The sequence below is a fragment of the Urocampus carinirostris genome, chromosome 15 (genome assembly GCF_059441175.1).
Source record: "Urocampus carinirostris isolate Australia breed hairy pipefish chromosome 15, RoL_Ucar_1.0, whole genome shotgun sequence".
In the NCBI taxonomy this organism is placed as follows: Eukaryota; Metazoa; Chordata; class Actinopteri; order Syngnathiformes; family Syngnathidae; genus Urocampus; species Urocampus carinirostris.
In genome coordinates, this window is record NC_142363.1 from 23,479,450 (window position 1) to 23,503,123 (window position 23,674).

A 23,674-nucleotide genomic window follows, 5' to 3' on the forward strand; every position below is an offset into this window, starting at 1 on the left:
AGTAATATTCTTCACGTGTGTTTGAAATGACAGATCGGGGTCAAATATGACACCTACATTTTTAACTGAGTCACTCTGGGTGATCTTACATTTGTCAATGGTCAGAGCAGTTTTTGAGAACAAGTTACAGCATTTCGATGGACGAATAACTAACATTTCGGTCTTTTCAGAGTTAAGGCGCAAGATGTTGAGTGACATCCTGTTTGAATGTGAAAAATAGGCTTTTTTTAATTCACTGTTTCTTCACACTGTATTCATAAACACATTAAAGCAACAATATAAGATACATTTTGATTTCAGGGATCAAAATATTTTTCCAAAAAATGAATACGATTATATGGCCAGTCAAAATGAAGGACCTGTTTGTGTTTTTGATGTACATTGCGTGCCGATGGGCGCGTGTGCTGTGCTGTAAAGGATAAAGAGTCCGCCCTGCCCCTTCACATGATGCACAAAGAACTCCAGTCAACAGTTGCAGAAGCCTGCAGTAGACATTCAACATTGAAGATCGTGCTATTTGGTAAGTAACAATGACTTTTCATAACACATGAGCATAAATAGTGTGCCTCATTCTTCCATACAATTTTCCAATGCTCTCCTGTGACCCCGGGATTGAAACCAAATGTAAAGTTAAACCGAAAGCAGGTAAATCCTTTACATAGCGAATCAAAGAAATTCACTAAAGAACTCCAGGTGAGTTTTAGATCAATTATTGACACTCGTAGTTATTTTAATTATAATTGATGTATTTCAACTGTAGGGTTACGAAGCTCCAAATATGGCCTGCTAAGCAATTGAAATTTGTACAACCAGCACAAATGGGACAAACTCCTCTTTCTGTATTTTTAGTACACTTGATCAATTTTAAAGTCAACTTATGCAACAGCAGTCTTTGTACGCATACCTGCTGTATGAAAGTGAAGTACTTTATAGCACACTTAAATTTGAAAGACTTTTTGCAACCAAAATAAATTACAATTAAAATGTATTAAACATGGACATTAAAAAGTCTATTGGGGCTGGCAGTCAATAATTTATGGCTTTGCAGCTAATGATTTGCTCGTAGATTCATCTGGGTTTATACCTCCTATAACTGTTTCGCCAAATCAAGCAGTTTGGTGAATTTACAATTGAAAATAAAGCTTGAAAAATTCTGAAGATCCTTTTATGATATGATCTAGATGTTTGATCAATCAATTTTAGTGAATATCAGTTTTCGTATTGTGTGGAAAATCACACTATTTGAGCATTGGATTGATTTTAGTCTGCTTGCCTCAATTTTTAATATAACTTTTAAAGTGTTTTTTTTATCGTTTCAGTGTTGTTGCAGTTGCAGAATGAAGCGGCACTCAATGATTTTCGTTCTCTTGGGATGTCTTATGACAGGTAAACTATCTCCACTTTTTTCCCCGTCATATTCAGTAGCACTCGTAGAGTTGGGGGAAAATATAAGTCTTGATGTTAGTTTAGTACTTAAACTGTTGAAAGTCACCATGGGCTATTGTTACTGTCAGTGGAATTGAAAGTGATATTATGAGTCATACTCATTGGCTATCAATGTTATACGTATTTTCTTCAATATTGTTATTAAGTAATAACAAGAGTATCTAAAGTATTATCAGTCCCAACATTCACAATATTAATATTACAATACTCATTTTATATGTGATAATAAACATCCTGTTTGCATTTTTTAGCTTCTCAAATTGTAGAGAGGGATTTTGAAGTGACAACTCAAAGCCAGTCCATCAAAGAAGGCTCATGCATTGAACTTACCCTAAAGTCCAAGCGTGACCTCCCTGGGCTGCCTTTTTACTGGATTTGGATGAAAGAACTACAGTGGGATCCCATGCAGACCAACTTCCTTGGTTCTGTCATCTCCAGTTATAACACAACTGTGCGACCTGTCCACTCAGACTTTGCAGGCCGTGTAATAAACAAAGAATCTCCACCTTCTCGGTGGCACGCCGGAACTTCACTAATGTTTATGATTTGTGATGTCAAGAAAGGGGACAGCGGCACTTACAGTATGGTTTATCGGTACACTGAGTCCTCACCATGGACAGTGGCGTCTGTTGCTGTCAAAGTGGAAGGTACATGGCACATGAAAAAACAACATCAACGTTGAGGGTTACTGGTCCTTTAATAACGCATTTTACACATAAAAGTAAAAGTGTAACGGGACACAGGTGGATGGTCCAGCTCCAGCTGGTGTTACACATTTGTTTTATATATTTTTCTTTTTTTCTTTTAGTTTTGTTGTTCTTTTGCCTAATCTGCAAAATAGATGGTAAATGTCAGTCTCACCCGACACCATTTACTTGTTGCCATTAAGAGTGATTTATCGAACAAGTCTTATTCAATCACGTGATATCCCTTTTAACATATAAATACAAAATAACATTTCCATCAATTGGTACTTTTCAAGAATCATTTAACAAAAACACCATAACTGTACCTTCAAAAACAACTCACTTTGTGTTATATGGTAACCAAATATACATATTAACATCACAGTACACTCTTAACCCGGCCTCGCCTAACGTAGCATACCTCACTCTGTTGCTTATGCTAACGGACGACTCACTCGTACTATTTCACTTTTTGTAAACTTTACAGACATCACAAAAAACCTTTACAAACATATTTTCACATATTATCATCCTCACAGTAAGTGTGTTACCAGGATAAACATCTCACCTGCAAAATAGATGGTAAATGTCAGTCTCACACGACACCATTTACTTGTTGCCATTAAGAGTAATTTATTGAACAAGTTACATTACATTAAATCACAAGTTACATTAAATCACGTGGGTTGCCCTCTGACCCATGAGACTATGTCATCTAGTGGTGATATCTATCTATCTATCTATCTATCTATCTATCTATCTATCTATCTATCTATCTATCTATCTATCTATCTATCTATCTATCTATCTATCTATCTATCTATCTATCTATCTATCTATCTATCTATCTATCTATCTATCTATCTATCTATCTATCTATCTATCTATCTATCTATCTATCTATCTATCTATCTATCTATCTATCTATCTATCTATCTATCTATCTATCAAAACACATAAACAAAAAATTGTAGGTCCAGTAATTATTAATCACACTGGCTGTCAAATCGTCATTCACAACAATTCAACTTCTGCTACATTCACACACTATGGCATAATTCTATGATAGAGAAAGTGATGAAATATTATCCTCTGTCCCTACCACCATTGTGTATAAAGTGCTGTTCAATCAGGTCACTGTCTGACTTTTCTTCCATGCAAATTAGGAATATAAAAAAGTAATATTGATAATTTAATTCCACTTTTTTCTTTTTTCCAGACAATCCCTGCCCTATATACTTTAAGGAAATAATTGAACATGGCGGGCATGTAGGACTGGCGTGTGTGTCGCCAAGGGGATGTAAAGGACAATTGCAAATAATAGACGACCTGCCAATCAAGATGGTTAATGTTCACACTTCTAGGCTATCTATTTCCGCCAGAGTTCTAGCCAAGTGGCAGAATGATGGTAAGAAGATCGCATGCCAGATACAGGGCAACAGTGACCAGCACCTGATACGATACATCACGCTGGATATAAAATGTAAGAACTACAGTAGACGATGATGTGAGCTGGAGTAAACTGCCATCCGTGCTCAAAATCACACCCAATAATTGATTATGAACATTATGATCGAACAGAGCGCTTATGTGAGCTGCTTTGATTTATTTTTGCATTTCAGTCAGCCCCAAAAACGTTAATGTCAGCCTCCCTCGAGGCGTCGGGTCGTTCCAAGAAGGAGACAACATGACCCTGATCTGCACCGCTCACGGAAATCCCGTCCCCACGTTTGAGTGGTTCAAAGATGGCGTCATACAGCCGGTGACAGGGGCCCAATTGAGCGTTCCGTCCGTCAGCATCCAGCACAAAGGAAAATACATGTGTAAAGCCACAAACGCCAAGGGAAAAGCCGAGTCGGTGCTTGACATTGACATCAAACGTGAGTCCTCTCATTTCTGTTCAAAGACAATCTCTAAAGCCATAGGACAAATCAAAAGAAAGCTTCAACCCTAATCTTTTATTAAAACAAATTTGTTTCTAGCTTTTACCAATAGTTAGTAAACAACTGTTTCCTGAAAATATTAGTTTCCAAGAAAACTTCTGAGAAAAACAAATTTTTGTGAAAGGATGGATTTCAAGCAGAATTTGGATTTAGGTCCTTTTTTTGCATTTGTGATACCTCTAATATCTAAAAAATGCTTTCCATAACCACAAAGGCACTTTGCCTGCAAAAGAACATTTTGTTGCAAGAACACTGGACTTATGCATGAACGACGCATACACATTGCACGAGTTTTCAGCACCCTATGTGACGTGATCACTCGATTTTGGTTACCATGGCGATTGTGTTCCCTCTGGCGACCCCGCTCCTGCAGACATGCACGAAACGTCATCCCTCGCTGCACTGACAATGACGAAGGCATTTCGTCTTTTTTTTTTAGAGAAAACAAAGTTCTGTTGAAGCGTCTGTCTGTCCTTATCCATATATTCGCTTTTCTCACCACACTGCTTCACAACGCCTACTCGGGGGCCGTCTACACACGCTCAATTGCTGGATACAGGAAGCACAATTTGGAAGTGGGGGCTTCCTCGATGTGTGGACAAATATCTGATCAAAGCCACTCCATCTAATGGTAATTTTACTTACTGATGAGCCACACCAAACTCTTTGCAATTTTTTTTTTTTTAATAAAACAAAAATAAATCCGTATTTTTAGGTTTTGGCACTCAGGGGCGATGCTTTGGAAAACATATTTAAATGTAATGGCACTGAATATGTTAAAATCTTAAATACTGAACATTTCTTGCTTTTTTCAGTTTATATTGTATGAATTAAATGTCAAAAGTGTAATTATTGTGTAAAACTATTCGACCCTCACCACAAGACATTGTTTCAGAAAGTTGAACATTTATTAGGGTCACTGTGTTCAATTTGAGAAGCACAATACAAAAGCATCTGTTTATCGTTCTCACAATTTGGTGGTGGCCATTTTGGTTTGAAGGCCTCATTTAGTCAAATGATGCAAAGGGGCTGTTTGGAAATCCTCAATACTTTGTTACTACTGGATGGCAGACCATAAATGGCCCCCAGGCCACAAATGGCCCCCAGGCCACATTTTACCCAACTTGAGTTTGATCTGAGACCGCTGCCTGCGCACTGCATGAGGAGTGCTTGTATGGTACCCGATGATCTTTGTTATTGAGATAGCATGTTTCATTTATTCGTGAAAGGAAGCTAAGTCAGGACTTGCCTGGGAAAGGATCACTGTCATTTTAGACAGATATTGTTTTTCAGATTTCTAATAGATCCTTGCCTAAATTAATAATTGGGTCCTTCGCAAAATACATCTTGATTTATGGACTTGACTTTATTTTATCTTATGAATACTGATGTAGGGCAGCACGGCGGCGCGGTGGTTAGCGCGTGTGCAGGCACAGTTCTAAGGTCTTGGGAACCTCCTGTGTGGGTTCAAATCCAGCTACCAGACTTAACTGTGCGGAGTTTGTATGTTCTCCCCGTGCTTGCGTGGGTTTCCTCCCACATTCCAAAGACATGCATTTCAGGTGGATTGGCCGGTCCAAATTGTCCCTAGGTGTGAATGAGCGAGCGAGTGGTCTGTCCCTGTGTGCCCTGCGATTGGCTGGCAACCAGTTCAGGGTGTCCCCTGCCCCCTGCCCCCTGCCCACTGCCCGATGATAGCTGGGATGGGCTCCAGCAGCCCCGCGACTCTACTGAGGATAAGCGGTGCAGCTGATGAGATGAGAAAACTGATGTATTCATATACCTTCGTTGTAAAAAATGTAAATTTTTCAGCATTTTATTTTAAGAGATCATTTTAATCCAGATTTAAACCAATAACTGTAGTGAGACAAATCTACATTTAATGTTTTTTTTATCAATGCACAATACTACTGAAAATCCACAAAGGCAAATTGTTTTCAGACCTGAGGTACAATCTTCCATGTTCATACTCAATCGTTGTCCTCTCCTTCTCTTTTTATATATGGGTTTGCGAATCGGACAGACAAACACTTGAAAACCTGTGTACCAGTTCAATAGAACTTTTTAAGTCCAACGTAATAAACATACTGTATTTTCCAGACTATAAGCCGCACCCAAAAACCCCAAATTAGCCAGAAATTTGAACATGCTCCTTATAATCCGGTGAGGCTTATATGCGGACAAACTTGGAAATCTATTGATTGATCAGGTGATACATTTTATGGCTGACCAAAGTTGCATAACAGTGATGGCAACGGGGATCAAACCAGATAACAATCGTCCCCTAGACCCCTGGGGATACAGACAACACATGAAAAGGTATTAGGTCTCATCTCGTTATCACTCTGATTTAAGTCTCGTTATAAAATATGCTATAAATCCGGTGCGCCTTGTGTGTAATTCAATATTTGTGTAATTATCAGTCATCTAAAATTATATAACAATGGTAGCAATAGTGACCAAAACCAGGTAGCTGTGGTAAAAGCGCTGAATGTTTACCAACACGAAATGTCTTTGATTTCATCACCTCACTGTTTTAGTCATGGTACCAGATACAAGTCAAGTCAAGTCATGTTCATTTATGTAGCCCTTAATCGCAAGCAGTCTTAAAAGGACTGTACAGACATTATCAACCTAAAATCTTAGAGTCTTAGCTGGGAAGATTCTGGTATTTTATTCATTCCAAGAGTCAAGAAGAAATCCAAAGGTTCGAGAGCGTTCTCGTGGGCCCCGGTCCTCAAGCATGCTTTTCCACATCCGATCCGATCTGCAACCTCGGTGAAAGTGTTTAAATATAGGATTAAAACACACTTATATTCAATAGTTTACAAATTATGTTGACCTTAGGATGCTGTAAACCGGACATCCGATTTTAGGTGTTAGACTGCGCCTTTATTCCTCTTAAAAATGCCTGACGATTTTTTTTTTAATTCCACCATTTCTTCAAATTTAAACAACAAGAACTTGACTCAAGACTAGTATTTTAGCCTATGGCCGCTTTATCTTCTGCGTGAATAAACTGCTCCAACTAACGCATTCGGTTTCAATTTTGTTAAAACGTTGCTACTTCCAGTTAGGTGTTTGTGTTCTTCTTTAATATTGGGAAGAGGGGTTGTGTTACATGCGTAAAAATATCATACGTAAAAGTAGATTGCGCAAATAACATCTACTGCTTTTTAATGTTAAAAGGTTGGGATTTAAATATAAATCAAATAGGTACAAATTTCATTTTAACTATTTTTCAGCTAAAACTAAGCATTGTAAATAACAAACGTTTTGAACACGTGCGGTCACGCATTTATTTATGTCTGTCATGACGACCAAATGACTTCCCACAATGCTTTTCTCTTCATTCAGTTCAGAACGACCAAATTACTTCCCACAATGCATTTCTCTTCATTCAGTTCATGTAAATACTTTCGCACCAAAGACTGCTTTAATGTCCGACAACATTATCACAATAATAACATCAACGATTTGGTATCGCGACTAAAAGTAATGTGATAAAACCTAATGCCTTTTCATGTGTCATCTGTATCACTAGTGTTCTAATGGGTAGGTGCACTGCGTTGTGGTTTCATTTCCCGTTGCATCCTTTGTTGCAATTCCTATCAGTGATATATTTCGACTGTTTAATCAATGCACAATGCACGGTAACTCTTGATATTTTATGAAACCCTATTACTTTACTGTCGTTTAAATTCTATAGGCCTTTTGGTCTGGTGCCCCTTATATATGGAAAAAGAAAATCACAAAATAATGGAGGTGCACCATTTAATCTGGTGCACCTGATTTTGCGGACAATACAGGATTGTATTCAGGATGCTGTTGCGTAAATAATTAAAAGGCATCAAAATCTTTAACATTAAAATATCTTGTATTTGCCCCAAGGTGGTCCACCCAAACCAGAGCTCTCCATGGCCACCAAGGTTACTGAAGGCCAGCCGGTGACCATAATCTGCTCGGTGGAAAACCACCTGGACTACGATCTCATCTTGACCAAGACGACGAGTGACCCAACATCTCAGTGGCCCGGCACGAGTTCCAATACCATTGGAACCAAGGTCCAAAACAAACCACTGTCCTACACCTTCAAAGTTACTTCAGCGGACAGCGGCGTTTACACCTGTGAAGCCCTCAATGACTTTGGAAATCGAAGCACCAAAAAGACTTTGGATGTCACATGTAAGTCGGGGCTTTCATATCATATTTTTATGGTACACACCCAAAAAATAGTCCTTTGTGATATTTGTTTTCATATATAAGGTGCACAGAATTAAAACTACAGTGAGGGGTAGGGTTTTTAAAAAGTCCTGTATTTGTGCATTGATTGATCAGTGTATTTGTGCATTGATTGATCGGTGTGAATATATCAGTGACCATTGGAAGTGCTGCGATTATTTTTCACTAATATGTCAAGGTAAAATTGGATTAAAGTAACGAAAGAAACACACTCTGGGTCGGGTATTGATTTCTTTTCCCCTAAACCTGCTTCCAAGATCAGCTCAGGGAGGAATCAAACATCCGATAACCCCATGCCCATATATTAAAAATACCGGCGTAAAACAACATATCTGATTGGCTTAAACAAGATAACATGAATACATTAAACAAATCTGATTGGCTTAAACTAAATCACATAATAACATGAAACGATATAACGCTATGGCGTCACACTATCATGATAAACAAGAAACGAAAGTTAAAGTATCGGCCAGCTGCCCAACTGACCTTGGAAGATAAAGATTAGCCATACTTTTGAGAAAGGAGCCCATTATGTACAGTAAGGTTGAGCCATGATGCAGTGTATTTCTAAGGAAGCATAGACAGGTAGGAAAGGCACAGTTTAGGGAGTTGGGCCAGGGGGATTATTAGCTACTTAAGCTGTCACAATTGTAACAAAAGACACTTGGATATAATCTTTGGCTTTGTTAAGGTACTTTTCGGGATAAAATCATACAAAGGCACATTCAAACTATAATCAAACTAGAATTTCCCTTACAACATACATGACACTCTTTTGTCTTTTGAACATCAGATGCTCCAAAAGACGTGGCAGTGAGAGTTGATCCTTCTCTTCCTGGGGCCAAAAATGCAACATTAAGGCTGCAGTGTTATGCCAACTCCCACCCCCCTGTCGAGTCTGTGATTTGGTGGAAGGTAGAAGGCAAAATCTACCGGAATTTGTCTGTCAGTCAAAACTTGACTATGACTTCAGTCACATCCAATGATGACGGCTTCTACGGCTGCACGGCCACCAATGAGGTGGGCTCGGGGAGCTCGCCCCCGCTGGAGGTTAAGATAAAGGGTGAGTTTCATTTCAGTGTTTGTGATGTTAAGAAAGTCATCCAGTAAAAACTAATAAATTACAATGCAATTATAAGTGTAAGTATAAGTAAAAAAAAACAAAGAAAACCCCTTAACATTCCTGCATCTAGTTGGATCCGCCCATCTCTGTCAGTCCCTCACCCCCTCATACACCCCCCCTCCGGAGGAAAACAAAGCCCATACAACAAGGACAGTACAAACATCTTCTTTGTTCCTTTATCTCTTTGTTTTCCTTATATCCTCACTGTAAAATGTGGAACTGGAGTGCCACGTCCAATTCCGTTGTTGCAATATATCCCATGTTGTAACAATGACAATAAAGGTATATTCTATTCTATTCTATTCTAATTCACCTAAAATCCCAGTCCAATACGTACCCAAAGTAAATTGAATGCTGTTGAACCGTTTGGGGAATATGTATACTTTTGGTCTCCAAACTGAAAACAATTACGGAAAGTGCTATTAACATTGAGTTATCTAAGTTGGAACACACATAAATACAAGGTTTTTATTTTTGCCTGCAAAAGAGTGTGGCATGGGCATTTTAGCTGGAAAAACAGATGGAACAACAGCAGGAACCCTTACCTGGTACCTTGTCAAATGTGATCACAAACTGAAAAACTAAACATGGTATTTTACATTTTTTCTGTCAAAGTGTTTCCAAAAGTGGCTGTTGGGGACGACCTGTTTACAGCCCCAAAAACTTTGCAACCGTGTATTTTACTTTGTAATATTTGTGGTGCTGTTGTTTTAAAAATAAATATTTTGACAAATTTAATTTATGTATAAAATATATAAGATATATAAACATATATGTCAGGACCAGAACTGAAACAGGACCCAATTGCGTGACGTTTACCACAAGTTTTACTGAAAGAAAGAGGAAGGTTTAGGGTTCCGGTGTTCGCTGGACGAGGGAAGCAAGTCGCTCTCGGGTTCGGACTGGGATCCGAACACGCAAGTGGATCTTCCGTAGCGAACGATGGCGGTGTCAGGGACGGAAAAACTGGTCGGTTGACTGGGAGAGCAAGGTGTGGTCGGGGTCGGAAACGAGTCGTAAGCCAGAACGGGAGAGTAGAAGTAGTCGGGGAAAAAAGAGGTCGTAAGCCGGGACAGAAGAACAGACGTGGTCAGGAGCAAAACAGGTCGTAGCCGGAGACAGACGGGAGCAAAAACGGGACAGGTGGGAGTCAGGGTCGAAAAAAGGCTTGCCTAGTTTACACTGAGGTTCGCAGACGGACTGACAACAGGGGACAGACAGGACTGGGTTCAAATAGTGACAGGGAGCCAATAAGAACCCGCATCGGTTGGCGCCAAATGAGCGGGCACAGGTGAGTCCATCGGCAATCATGACTATATAAAAAAATATGACACTTAAATATATTAAAAAAAACAACAATGTTTGTGTTACTCTCTTACGTTTTGAATTTTGGCACCTACTCAGGCAATAATAGATGTATTACATTTGTACACGTATTACATGTTGACATAGATGATGGCTGTTTGAATTACAATTCTTTATTGTTCAGGCTTGCATTAAATCTTGGGGTTCCTTTTCTTTTTGTGCTAATTCTAACTCTAATTGACTCCTTTAAATCTTCTTAAATTTAATGGAAACAATTCAGTTAAGTGCGGCATTTGAGTTGGAGTCTAGACTTTTGAGCTTAAATCCAGGGTCAATTTACAAAGTATGAACCTAGTGGTCCTCAAAAGTTGTCTTCCACATAATTATGTAAGGAAGTGTGATTATTCAGCAAAAATCAAAAATATTGCAGCTCAGACTACCCTGTTAATTTGGAAACCAAGGTCCCAGAGACAATATTATACAGTGTAGCAGTGCATATTGGTGATAGCGCACATATCACCAATTGATATCTTTTTTAATTTCGCCGTTATCGTCTTTTCGCGACCCAGAGACTTTGCTGGCCTTTTAAAACTTTGTATCAATCACATCAGGCTGGATGGAGGATGACAGATTTTATTGTTACTCTTGCACATCCTGAGAACTCAAATATGAACTCCTTGAGCATCAGCAAGATTCCCCAATGGTGACCTAGTTTTGTGCTATGTTAAAGAAAGCTATCTATGGAACCTCTTTCTTTGAAAAAGCAACAGACACTGGTGAGACCTACCCTGACATGAAGGAAAACTGATTAATGGACAAATTGAGTGCGAACGAGTCTGGTGACTTCATTTTCTATCAAAATAAGGTGCCACCACACTGGGATATCTGTTCCTGAACACAACACACATGGATTGGACGGTCTGGTCATAGTGATCACGATGTCCTGGCAAGCCAGATCGCCGGATCCCAGACCATCCGGTTTCTTTTTAAGAGATGTGGATGAGCTGAAGATTTTGAACATTCCATGTAAAAATGGAGATTAAAAGCTTTTCTGAATTCAGTTTTTACATCCTTAATAGTCTCCAAGAAATTCAATGTCAAAATGACTTTTGAAAGCCTTGTATTTTCAATAATAAATCAATGCACAAATATGGTACTTATTTAATTTCATTGCAACCTTAGCCCTTACTTTAGTTTTAATCATGTGTGCCTTATAATCCGATGTGCCTTATATATGGGAAAAACACATCACAAAATCTAATGTTTGGGGGTGCGCCTTATAATCCAGTGTGCCTCATAGTTTCGAACATACAATTCAAACATTCTTATGTATGAATGAAATTGGGTAAACGCTTTAAATAGATAAGATATTTCTAATTATAATGTCCATTTTTCTCAAGGCGCTCCGTCAGAACCAGTGCTGTCCATGGCCACCAAGGTCACTGAAGGCGAACTGGTGTCCATAATCTGCTCAGTGGAAAGCCACCCGTCCTCCATCCTCACCTTGACCAGGACGACAAGTGATCCGACCTTTGAGTGGCTCGGCACCAGTTCCAATGATAGCAAGGTCCCAAACAATACGCTGTCCCACACTTTAGAAGCTACTTCGGCGGACAGCGGCGTTTATAAGTGTGAGGCAGACAACGGTTTTGGAAATCGAAGCACACAGAAGACTTTGGATATCGCGTGTAAGTCATGGCTTGCTCATCTAATCCACTCATGCTGAATTAAAAGAAAAATAATTTTGTACTGTAAATAGGGAATTATGCCCCTTTTTGGGTATTTTTCTTATTTCACTAGATTTTTAGCTTTGTTTTTTATTCAGTAGTACTACTTAAACCCATTCAGACACGGGGAAAACATGCAAACTCTGCACAAGAAAGCCGGTTGCTGGATTTGTACCCGGGAGTCCTAAACTGTGGGGCTGCAACCAAACTAGTCGGTCACCGTGCTGCACGATACTTATGCTAGTTCCTAAATCACTGAGGAAAACATTTTGTTCCGAGGTTTAGAGTTGGCATGTTTTGTTAATATTAAAATTGTACAATACGCATTATATCACTTGTGGCTTTCATATCTTTTTTGAAAAACAAACTTTGTTTTTGATGACATTTTGTGACATATTAAAGGCTGAAAGGCTCTTTATAAAGGGCTATATGTTTATATATATATATATATATATATATATATATATATATATATATATATATATATATATATATATATATATATATATATAATCTCATCAGCTGCACCGCTTATCCTCATTAGGGTCGCGGGGGTGCTGGAGCCCATCCCAGCAATCATCGGGCAGTGGGCAGGGGACACCCTGAACTGGTTGCCAGCCAATCGCAGGGCACACAGACAGACAACTCGCTCGCTCATTCACACTTAGGGACAATTTGGAACGGACAATCCACTTGAAATGCATGTCTTTGGAATGTGGGAGGAAACATGAGGAGAACATACAAACTCCGCACAGGAAGTCCGGTAGCTGGATTTGAACCCACAGAGGAGGTTCCCAAGACCTTAGAATTGTGCCCAGGTGAAAACATATGTTGGCCTGGAGAGGGATGGGCGCCACTGGGCTGTACTTGCCCAAGACACACCACAGAAAATGGTGCCCCTAGGACCCTAGTGGTTAAGGGATCCAACCAACCAAGCCAAAATACCCATTGCATCACTTGTGGCTTTTATATATTTCTTGAAAAAAACAACTTTCCTTTTGATGACAACAGTTTTTGTTTTTGTGACATATGAAAGGCTCCAGGGCTCTTTATAAAGGAGTATGTGCTTTGTGCATTTTATACGTACGCATTTTTTTTTATATGTCTGTGTACAGAAATGAGTCTAAATAAAATATGCTGTCAATTGGGGTGGATTGATTGCATACCTGTCAACCTCCAGGGCTCCATGTCGTATTTTCCCTTACAAAATAATCTTTCACGATATTTTTTTTCAAACGTGTTTATTTATGTAGTTTAACATGTTATATTGTACATGTGTTTTTATATTATATATATTGTTAATTAACATTTTGTTGTGAGATACTCAGTTGCTTGACATGAATGAGGTTTATTATAAAAAAAGTTAAAAAATGAAGTCGCTTGGACGTTCACTGTAGAAGGAAAAAATACATGCAAATATAATTAAGTACAATTTTCTTATTCAAATTATTACCGGTAATTCATTTTCTGCATTTCTGCAGGGATAACCACAAACCCGTCTTTTTTTCCTTTTATACTTCCTTTTTTTCTTAACTTCCATATACAACATAATCATTCGTAATATAATGCACCAAAGCAAGTGAGGCGTTTGAGAGCCGGCTCTCTTTAGAGTTGAGCCGAAAAATCCGGTTCGCTAAAAAGAGACGGACTTCCTTTCACTACACAACTAACACGGAATGATGCATGATGGGAAATCCCCAGGCGGCAGACGCATGCGCAGAGTAGCATCAAACCGCTCGCTTCGTCTGCAACGAAAAAAACGATACCGAGATAGAGGATACCGCGGCGAACTCGTTTAACTTGATCGATTTGCTGTTTGGTGATAGTCAGTGTATACCGGATGTTACCCATCATTGACAAATTTGCGTTTTTCTGTACAGATTTTCTTGTACGTCGTACCCGTCTTAATATGCATTATAAACGTACTTACTGCAAAAACGTACAGGTTGACAGGTATGTGATTGAGAGGTAATCGGTTATAATAAATGGTTTACGTACATTTTTAGTAGAAATGTGCAAAATCTCATGTATAATAAAAAATCAATTTTCATTGGGCACCTATTTGAGGGATACGCATCAGCTTGGGTTATTTTATCTTAATTTAGGCTTCGTCTCAATTGATTAAAAGCTTCTTGAGTCAGTCGTATGAACATGATTGAGGCACAGCGCCAGTGTGAGCATGTCAAATATTCCAAGTGCTGCGATTCCTTTTCCCCAAACTTTCATTTTGTCATTTGGATGTCAGATGCTCCCAAAGACGTGACAGTGAGAGTTCATCCTTTCCTGAATGAGACAGAAAATGACATGCTGATGCTGGAATGTGATGCCAACTCCAACCCACCCGTGGAGTCTGTGATTTGGTGGAGGATGGACGGCGCAATTTTCCAGAACTTGTCTTTTGGTCAAAACTGGACCATAACTTCAGTCAAATCCGATGATATCGGCCTCTACGGCTGTACGGCTACCAACGAAGTTGGCTCTGCGATGTCGTCCACAGTAGCGGTCAAGATGAAGGGTGAGTTTAAGTGTTTTAAGTCAAGAAGCAAAAGAAAAACAATGCAACTGCGTGGGTAAGTTAACCTACTGTTAGCAGCGAGGTCACCAACCTTTTTCAAGCCGAGAGATAGTTTTTGTTGCTATTTAGCGCAGTTTTATATGCATTTCTAAAAAAAATCCACCCATCATTAATGTTCATTTTACCTCTGAAAAGTGATGGGTCCCGGGGACTCGCATGCTGAAATGAAATGAAATGATCTGCATTTCTATAGCGCTTTTCAAGTCAATGACTTCCCAAAGCGCTTTACAATGTGCTCCACATTTCCCAATAGTGGCCTTGCAGCCATGTAAGGCGCTAACCTGCTTATTGGGGGTATTAGGGGTTCAGTGTCTTACCCAAGGACACTTCGACATGTAACACAGACGAGCCGGGATTCGAACTGGGACCCCTTGATCCCAAGACGAGCGCTCTACCACCTGAGCTACTGCCGCCCCATGCTCAAAAATCTATGGGTCCCAACAGAGATTTATGGGTCCCCAAAATTTAGTGTTATCGAGGTTGAAATTGTAAATCGGCGACAAATATATTATATTCAGATTCAGATTCAGATTTACTTTATTGTCATTCGTGTACACGTGTATACAGAACGAAATGTCGATACATCTGACCCGCACAGTTTCCTTGAGCGTCAGCCGGGATGGATAAGATTAACCATGTCTTCGTCAGAATTTTAGCGCAGCAGTTCGTCATCTCGCGGTTCGATGCCACTTCCAGTTGTTAAATGGTCCAGTTTATTGTCCAGAGAGCGAACGTTGGAGAGGAAAATGGATGGTAGAGGCGTTTTGAAGGGTTTAGCCTTTAGCCTATCAGTTAACCCGGGCCGACAACCTCACTTCCTCGTCCGGTCACGCCACTCTCTTGCCACTCTGCTTTGTAGGCCGCTGGGTCTTGTTGACATAGCAGTCCGTGGCTAATAAACACTCCCGAGTGGTCGTAGCACCGAGCGCTTGATGTCTGGATGATCGCATATCCAGCAAAAAAAACTGCGATCGTATATTAGTCTGCAGTTTGAGCCGACTTTGTGCGCCGTCAAAACTGAGTTGAAGATTGGGCCTTATGGCCGAAGTGTAAAAAACTGTAGCGAGCCGATGTAGCCGCAGCCGAACAGGGGCGCCGCCATCTTGATAAATTTATATATTCATTCAGTTTTAATCATCACAGTCTATTGGTAATACAAATCAGTTTTCTCTTCAAGATTTTTCAGTTCACAACAATATTGTACATTATACAAAATAATATTGCTGAAATAATCATATAAATCTATATTTTCATTCAGTTTTAATCATCACAGTTAATTGGTAATACAAAGCAGTTATCGCTTCAGATTTTTCAGTTCACAATATTGTACATGATACAAAATACTGAAAATACTGCCATCCACGTAACTATCTTTAGCAGTGAAAGCATGGCCAAGTCTTCTTTTTGATGTCGTATCCGTTCATACTTGCCTCTCTCTTCCTGCAGCAACAGAATTTCCATAGCTAATTTGTGGTTTTCATTGTCGTTGTGCCGATCCAATGTGCTTTTCTGAAAGTTTGTATTGCAAAATGATTTATGCAGTCCAGTTTTTTTGTCACGCTGGGTACACGCATCACAGAACAAGTAGCCTCCATTATCATCCTCCTCATAGCGTAACCAGGAATATAATTTAGTCCATTTAGGCAGAAAAGTCATTTTCTTGCTAGGAGTATTCTTGAATCGTTCGCTTCAACGCACGTGTTTTCCTTGCGTTCGCGATCTTCTGAAGAATTTCTCAGTTTTTTCGTGCCGGAATTATTGCCGTTGTTATCACTTTCTGCATTATGTTTCGACTTATTACTGACACTGAAGGAATTACCAATTTTGTGTTGATTTTCACCTTAACTCAACGACCAGCGCCACAACAATGACGTAATCTCGAAGCAACAAGATCTCGTTGGCCGAGATCGGCGTGCAGACGAAAACTTGAACCGCGAGACCAAAACAACAATGGCGCATCTGCCTGATGAAAAGTTTGGAGTGCGGTAAATCTTTGTTAAAAAAAAATAATCAGGTAATAATGACAATTTTGTGTCAAAAAAAGTTGCGTCCCGGGGACGCACGTTGATTCGACACTAAGCGTCCTCAGCAAAAATTATGTGTCTAGGAAGCAGGGACACCGACCCATCATGTTGTAGGACATTTAATGTTAGGTCAGCATTCCTTTTTTAATGTAAGAAAAATGATGAAACAATGTCAAACATATGCATCCCACGGTAATCCTAATTCAGTTATTTTATGTGATTGAATTGTCCGTGGCAATGGGTTTGAATGTGGGGTGGTAGGGCATTATCTCACATGTGTAAAACATTCCGGGTTGCCTTGACAACGAGTCCCCACATGACATGTCAGAGCGGGTTAATTTTAGGGCCTAACCCTGCATTAATGAGGAATCACTGTATTCTTTATCTGGTCACTGTTTCATTAAAAGAGTGAGGAACGTTTTCTTTTTGGTTAATTCATTTCTTTGTCTCCCTCCGGTCCAGAAATCATGGAAGCAGCACAGTCACGTCCTGTAGGTGAGTCAAAGTTTTAATCGACCTTACACAATGTACACAATGTATGATGGCTGTGGCCCTCACCAGATGCCTTCAAAAAATTACATTGGACTGTGTAATTGATAATAAGTAATGATTTATCTTCTGTGTCCACAGATTGGCTGGTGAGGTTGATGGTCCCGGCTGTTTGCCTGATGTTGGCCGCTGGGCTCATTTGCATATTCTGGTTGAGAGTGTGAGTCCCGTCCTCTCTGTCAGCATGCCCCTATCTTTTTGTGGCATTCATTCAAAATGGCCTCTTATTAACAGATACAGAAAAAGAGGAGATTACAAGCTGCCATGGGGTCGGGATTCCAAGCACAAGACCAACGAGTCGAGCGCAGATCGCAAGTAAGATACCGTCTTCTCGCTGCAAGATAGGTTATCGTTGACTTTTCTTGACCTTATCTTTGGGTTCTTGTCCTTTACAGTGGAAACAAATGGAGTTACATCATGCCGAACCTTACCCCTTCTGGAAAAGTGAGTCCAGAATGTCTTTAACTTTGCGTAAAGACAAACTTCCTGTTTCCTGAATCGAGTTTAGGCAAACAATTCACATAAAACCATACATGCCAAGGGACAATTTTTGACTAGCCTATCAACCTGCAGGCATGATTCTTAAAACATGCGAGGAAACCAGCGTGTGCGGAGAAAACACGCTCATGTACGGGGAAAACTTGCAACAAGCTAGTTCACATTGGTCAAACCCATGGCCTGCAGTCCAAATTTGACTTAACACATCATTTTATGTGGCCGAGTGAAGCACAAGAGAAAAATGATCCAAACACTTGCAGTTTTAAAGATGTCCAGTGGGTATCACCAAAGCCAAGCCCTCATTGTAGCTTTATATGCTGACTACAAATAATCAACCAGAGAACATTAAGGAAATCCATCCTAATATAATTTTACTCAAAATAAAAGATGCTCTCTCAGGGAGGAGATACCAGTCAATACCAATCTTGGGTGTGGAGTTGTGAGAGGTCACTCAGCATCCACCCCAAAGAAGAAATCTGGCTTACTCTTCCTAGTTCATGTGTAAACATTCTATACTGTATCTCTTTGATATTTTTATTGTTTAATATCTCGTACATTCATTCAATATTGTTGGTGTAAAGTGTAAAGAAGAGGCGAGTCGTTTCATTTAAAATGAAAGTGGAATAAGAAAGCTTGATGCGGTTGAGAAACTGGTTGGATCGCTTTTTTTCCACCACTTTCTAAGCGGAGCTGGAGGTTGCCTAACTCTTGAAGCTCATCTTCCAAAAGTAAGTTAAACTCAACTTAATTTATCTTTTATAGAAGATATTATTTTATTAAATGTTTATTTTCTTAGTACAAAACAATACAGGTTACTTATACAAGCCTTAAACATACTTGTATAAACCTTAAATGTTCATTCCATACAATACATAGCACTGAGGCAACTTACGAACAAATTCTACTCACCAACGATCGTCTTAAACCTTGTTCGTAAGTAGGGCAGCACCTGTACAGTCTGTCGGAAACTGCAGTCAGCAACATTATGAACATATGAAAAATACTTTTTTTTACCAGCTTTTGTCTTTTTACTTTAATTTGTATGTTTAACATAGACATTGCAAGCGATGCAAAAAAAAAAAAGAAACCGTTATAGAAAATGTCATCAGGGAGTAGCAATTACCCTCACGCAGCGTTCGTACGTGTGTTTGAAAACTTGGAAATGCTTGAATTTTAATGTTATGTTTTCAAGGATTGAAAAGTGCTTGAATTTTGGGTGAAATGGCTTGTAAATACTTGAAATTGTTGCCAATTTTTGCTTAAAAATGATGCAGACACTGCTCTCTGGAGGCATTGCTTTGCCATTGCATTTCTTCTTCCGTCGTGATTAACTGTAACTGGCATTAGTTTGTACGTCATTGTCCTATCATGCGTCATCGCCCCCTACAGGGTGCGCCCAGGAGGAGATGTGCATGCTACACCTAAACAGGGCTCTATGCAATGTGTATTAGTCCAAGGGTTACTTTTCAATATGGACATTTATTCTGGGTGATTCCAGAAAATTATAGTAGAGGTTCCCAGTGGTAAATTTTAATGGAAGAACTTCCTGCAACTGAAAATGTAAGCTACAAAGCGTCATTTTTTACCCAACACCTACATGGAGAGAGATTTGTCTCAAAAACCAATATATTCACAATTTACTTAAGATCTAAAAATCCTGTCTTGATTAATGAACACACAAGGTTAAAAAATCGCATGTGTAAATCACAGATATACTACTTGTGGCTCAGGAAAATAAATAATTCTCGCTGATTTTTCTTTCTATTAATGGAACTGGAAAAATAGGAAAATTGGCTTTTAAAGTGCTTAAAAAGTGCTCGAATTAGGCCATGAAAAAGGTGTCACATCTCAAACTTAATTTTTGTAGCCAAAAGCTTAGGAACGACAGGGGGTCAAAACAATGTCGCAGTTTTATCAACCTACCGGTAGTTCTTTCTTTTTGTAGCAGTATCCAAACAAAAATCCAAAGAATTGAAACATGTTGTGCTTGCAAAATGATACAAAATAATATTAATGTTTTTCAGCGTGCATCAGCGAAACAGGAAGAACATGGAACAACCCAGAAGAAGGCTGAGGTCAGGTAAGGGTGAAAATTACAAGGATCATACAGGCGCTTGAAATCCTTGAAATTGCTTTACTTTAATTATGTGTTTAAAGGGATTGAAAAGTGCTTGTAAATGCCTGAAATTGTTGCCATGTTTCCCAACAAGTCTGCTTAAAAATGATGCTGACACTGCTCTCTGTTGTGGTGGCTCGGCTTTCCAATAGTGTTTCTCCTCTCGTGATTAACGGCAGCTGGCATTAGTTTGCAGGACATTGTCCTATGAAGCGTCATCACACCCAAGAGGACACATGCAAGCTACACCTGAACAGGGCTCTAAGAAATTTGTACAAATGCAAGGATTAGGTATCAATTAGGGTAATTTATTATGGGCTATGCAAAAACTTAAGGTAGCGTTCTCCAGTGGTAAATTGTAATCGAAGAACTTGCAGGGTTCTCCAACCTTTATCAAGTGTCGAGCTACTTTTTGTGACTAATTAGCGCAAAGGGAACCCAGTTCGATAAGAATTTCTAAGATAGCAACTTAGCTAGATGGCTCGCTAAATAGCTTAAAAGGTAGCTTGATAGCTAGCTAGAAAGGTAGAGGTCAAAAATAGCTAGCTAAAAGAGTGAAATGCCATATTAATAGCTTGATTGAAAGCTAAATAGCTAGCTGTAAAAGAGCCCAAAATATAGCTTGACAGCTAGGTAAACAAGTTAAATGTTAGCTAGATGGCATGTAAAAAAATGAGAAAGCTAGCAAGACAGCTACAAAGCTAAAAAGGTAGACGGATAGCAAGCTAAAATGACTGCACATTTTTTGTTGTAAAACCCATAAATCGGAATTCAGATTGTTGTAAAAATAATCCAAAAAAAGATAAACGAATAAATGTATTTAATACACAAATAGATTCTCATTCTACCCTCTTGATTAATCGCTTAAAAATATCTATCAATACTTAATACTGGACAATAATTTTTTGTCCACGGAGCCCATGAACTGGAATTATTTTTTCCGAATTCCTATAATGACAACTTATCATGTTATTACTGTGTTGTTACTATGCTATTACCAGGTTAATTATTACCAATAGGGTTAAAAAAAGACTACAGCAATAACTAAAATATCACACTGACCCAGCACTGGTGAGCTATTTTCTGAACAGGACCACAGGTTCCTCAACTGTCCCTAGGGGGCATCACGTTAGGGACCTCTGCTGTATTGTTAGCTTACTGGATTTTTACCCAAGAATGATATGGGCAGAGATTTGTCTCCAAATTAAATATATTCATGATTTAATCAAGATCTAAAAACTACACATGTAAATCTCGGAATTAGTATTTGTGGCTCTGCAAAATACATGATTAACGCTGGTTTTCTTTTTTTAATGGTACGCCATTAATATAACTGAATATGAATATTAGTATGTAATCATTAGTTATTGTGATTAAGGGGTATATAAATAAACATGACTTCATTTGACAAGACCAGAATGACTTTGAATATCGACACCACATTTTACAGGCAGTTAAGTTACCTTAGATGTGAAAAATGACAAAAAAGCTGACTCTGCATTTAGTCCATGGTCTGTGCAGCACTTTTAGACTTCTTGTCATTAAGGGGCTATACAAATTAACATCACTTGACTTGACTAGACCAGAATGACTTTAAATATCGACACCATATTTTAGAGGAAGTTAAGTTACCCTAGATGTGAAAAATGCCAAAAAGCTGACTTGGCATTTAGTCTGTGGTCTGTGCGGCCCTTTGAGACTTTTTGTGATTAACAGGCTATACAAATAAATATGACTTGACTTGAATAGATGAGAATAACATTGAATATCAACACCAACTTTTACAGGTAGTTAAGTAAGTTACCCTAGATGTGAAAATGCCCCAAAAAGCTGACTCAGCATTTAGTCTTTGGTCTGTGCAGCCCTTTGAGACTTCTTGTGATTAAGGGGCTATACAGATAAACATGACTTGACTTGACCAGGATGACATTGAATATCTACACCATATTTTACAGGCAGTTAAGTAAGTTACCCTAGATGTGAAAATGCCCAAAAAAGCTGACTCAGCATTTAGTCTTTGGTCTGTGCAGCACTTCGAGACTGCTTGTGATAATAGGCTACACAAATGAATATGACCTTGAATACTGGAGAAATTGGAAAATTTGCTTTGAAAGTCCTTAAAGGCGCTTGATTTTGGCCATGGAAATTGTGTACGAACTCTGAAATGAACCAAATAGAAATGACAAATCCGTTTTAAAATGTCCTGTTTCTCCTTTGATTAGAGGGAGAGCATTTGCCAAGTACATTGCTCCCAAAAAGAAGCCGACAAAAGAGGTAAACATTGCCACATCTTCCCCACGCTGTTTTTTTTTAATGTGCGTTTGATTTGTGGAAACTCAAAGCTGCTTTTATTTTTGAGTCATGCATTCTTTAATTATTTTTGTAGATGAGCGGAGAAGACCCCCAGACCTACGTCAGATTTGAACAGGACCTAGAGCTGCCCACGTGTGTTGATGCTAAGAAGGATTTGGACTTCTGAACTGCTCTTCAATACAGTACCCTGCATGCCTTTTCATGACTTTCTGTTTCCAGTAGTATATCATGTGTACTTTCTTTCTGTACTAATACAGCAAGGATAATGTTCTTGCCATATATTAACAGGAGAGCAGGGCAGGGGAGGGTATTGCCCACCCTCGGAAATGCCCTGCCCATCCAAAGAAACCTTGTTGTGTGGTTTATTTTGACTGTCATTATTGTAAACTCCTACTAGATGTGCTTGAAGACGACAATGTTGTTTATTTCGTGATTCTTTTAAATAAACAAGTGTTCATCTTCCATGAATGAGTGAATGCATGACAACTGGATGTAGTAGTGACGGCAGTCTGGGTGGCGCACATGGTATTCCGTTCATATAATATTGTGTATGTTAGCAGACATTAGCATTGTCTCTCCTGCAGACCCTCCCTGCAGGGATATATTAATATCTCTCTGACGTACTGATGGGATTTTTTGCTCTTTTAGAGAAGCGGCTCTTTTGTCTCGGCTCATTAACAGAGCCAGCTCTTTCGGCTCCCAAGCGGCTCTTGAGATTGTCGCTTAAATCCACATATTACCAATTATTATCCGACAATATGCACGACATTGTTTAAAAAGGCTTGAAAAAAGAAGCAAAATATAAAAATAGAAAAAAATAATAATATTAAAACAAGAAAAATGTTAAAAAGCAAGGAAAAGAGAAACAATAAAAATCAGGAAAAAATAAAGAGGAAAAAGCAAGAAAGAAGAAGTAAAACGCTAGAAAAAAAGAAATGAAGAAAATGAATATAGAAAAAAGGGGAAATGGAGAACAAAAAAGAAAAAGTGAAAAAAAAGTGAAAAGCTAAGAAAACAAGAAATAAAAGAAGAAAGCAAGAAAAAAATTAAAGGAAAAGAAGCAAAAAGGGGTCCCTTTGATCAGTACAATACCAATCATAATGTAATATTACATATTAATAATT

At 38.9% G+C, this 23,674-nt stretch overlaps 1 protein-coding gene across 1 annotated transcript; it reads left to right on the forward strand.

The window, feature by feature from the left end:
- Nucleotides 1-393: 393 nt before the first annotated feature.
- LOC148351920 (cell adhesion molecule CEACAM5-like) lies at nucleotides 394-23,014 on the forward strand. The gene is made up of 16 exons (XM_088355111.1): nucleotides 394-520; nucleotides 1,320-1,386; nucleotides 1,698-2,093; nucleotides 3,352-3,615; nucleotides 3,755-4,012; nucleotides 7,967-8,260; nucleotides 9,114-9,383; nucleotides 12,149-12,436; nucleotides 14,721-14,990; nucleotides 17,537-17,569; nucleotides 17,705-17,783; nucleotides 17,858-17,938; nucleotides 18,019-18,067; nucleotides 20,146-20,201; nucleotides 22,460-22,511; nucleotides 22,624-23,014. Exons 2-16 carry the CDS (start codon nucleotides 1,338-1,340, stop codon nucleotides 22,714-22,716), a joined length of 2,532 nt encoding a protein of 843 aa, XP_088211237.1. The 5' UTR covers nucleotides 394-520; nucleotides 1,320-1,337; the 3' UTR covers nucleotides 22,717-23,014.
- Nucleotides 23,015-23,674: the final 660 nt, after the last annotated feature.

What these genes read in the sequence shown, in the direction of transcription:
- LOC148351920 (XM_088355111.1), top strand. Translation starts at nt 1,338, where the DNA reads ATGAAGCGGCACTCAATGATTTTCGTTCTCTTGGGATGTCTTATGACA. An exon ending in AAAGACTTTGGATGTCACAT is followed by an intron (nt 8,261 to 9,113) that starts GTAAGTCGGGGC and finishes TTTGAACATCAG; the next exon opens with ATGCTCCAAAAGACGTGGCA. An exon ending in GAAGACTTTGGATATCGCGT is followed by an intron (nt 12,437 to 14,720) that starts GTAAGTCATGGC and finishes TTTGGATGTCAG; the next exon opens with ATGCTCCCAAAGACGTGACA.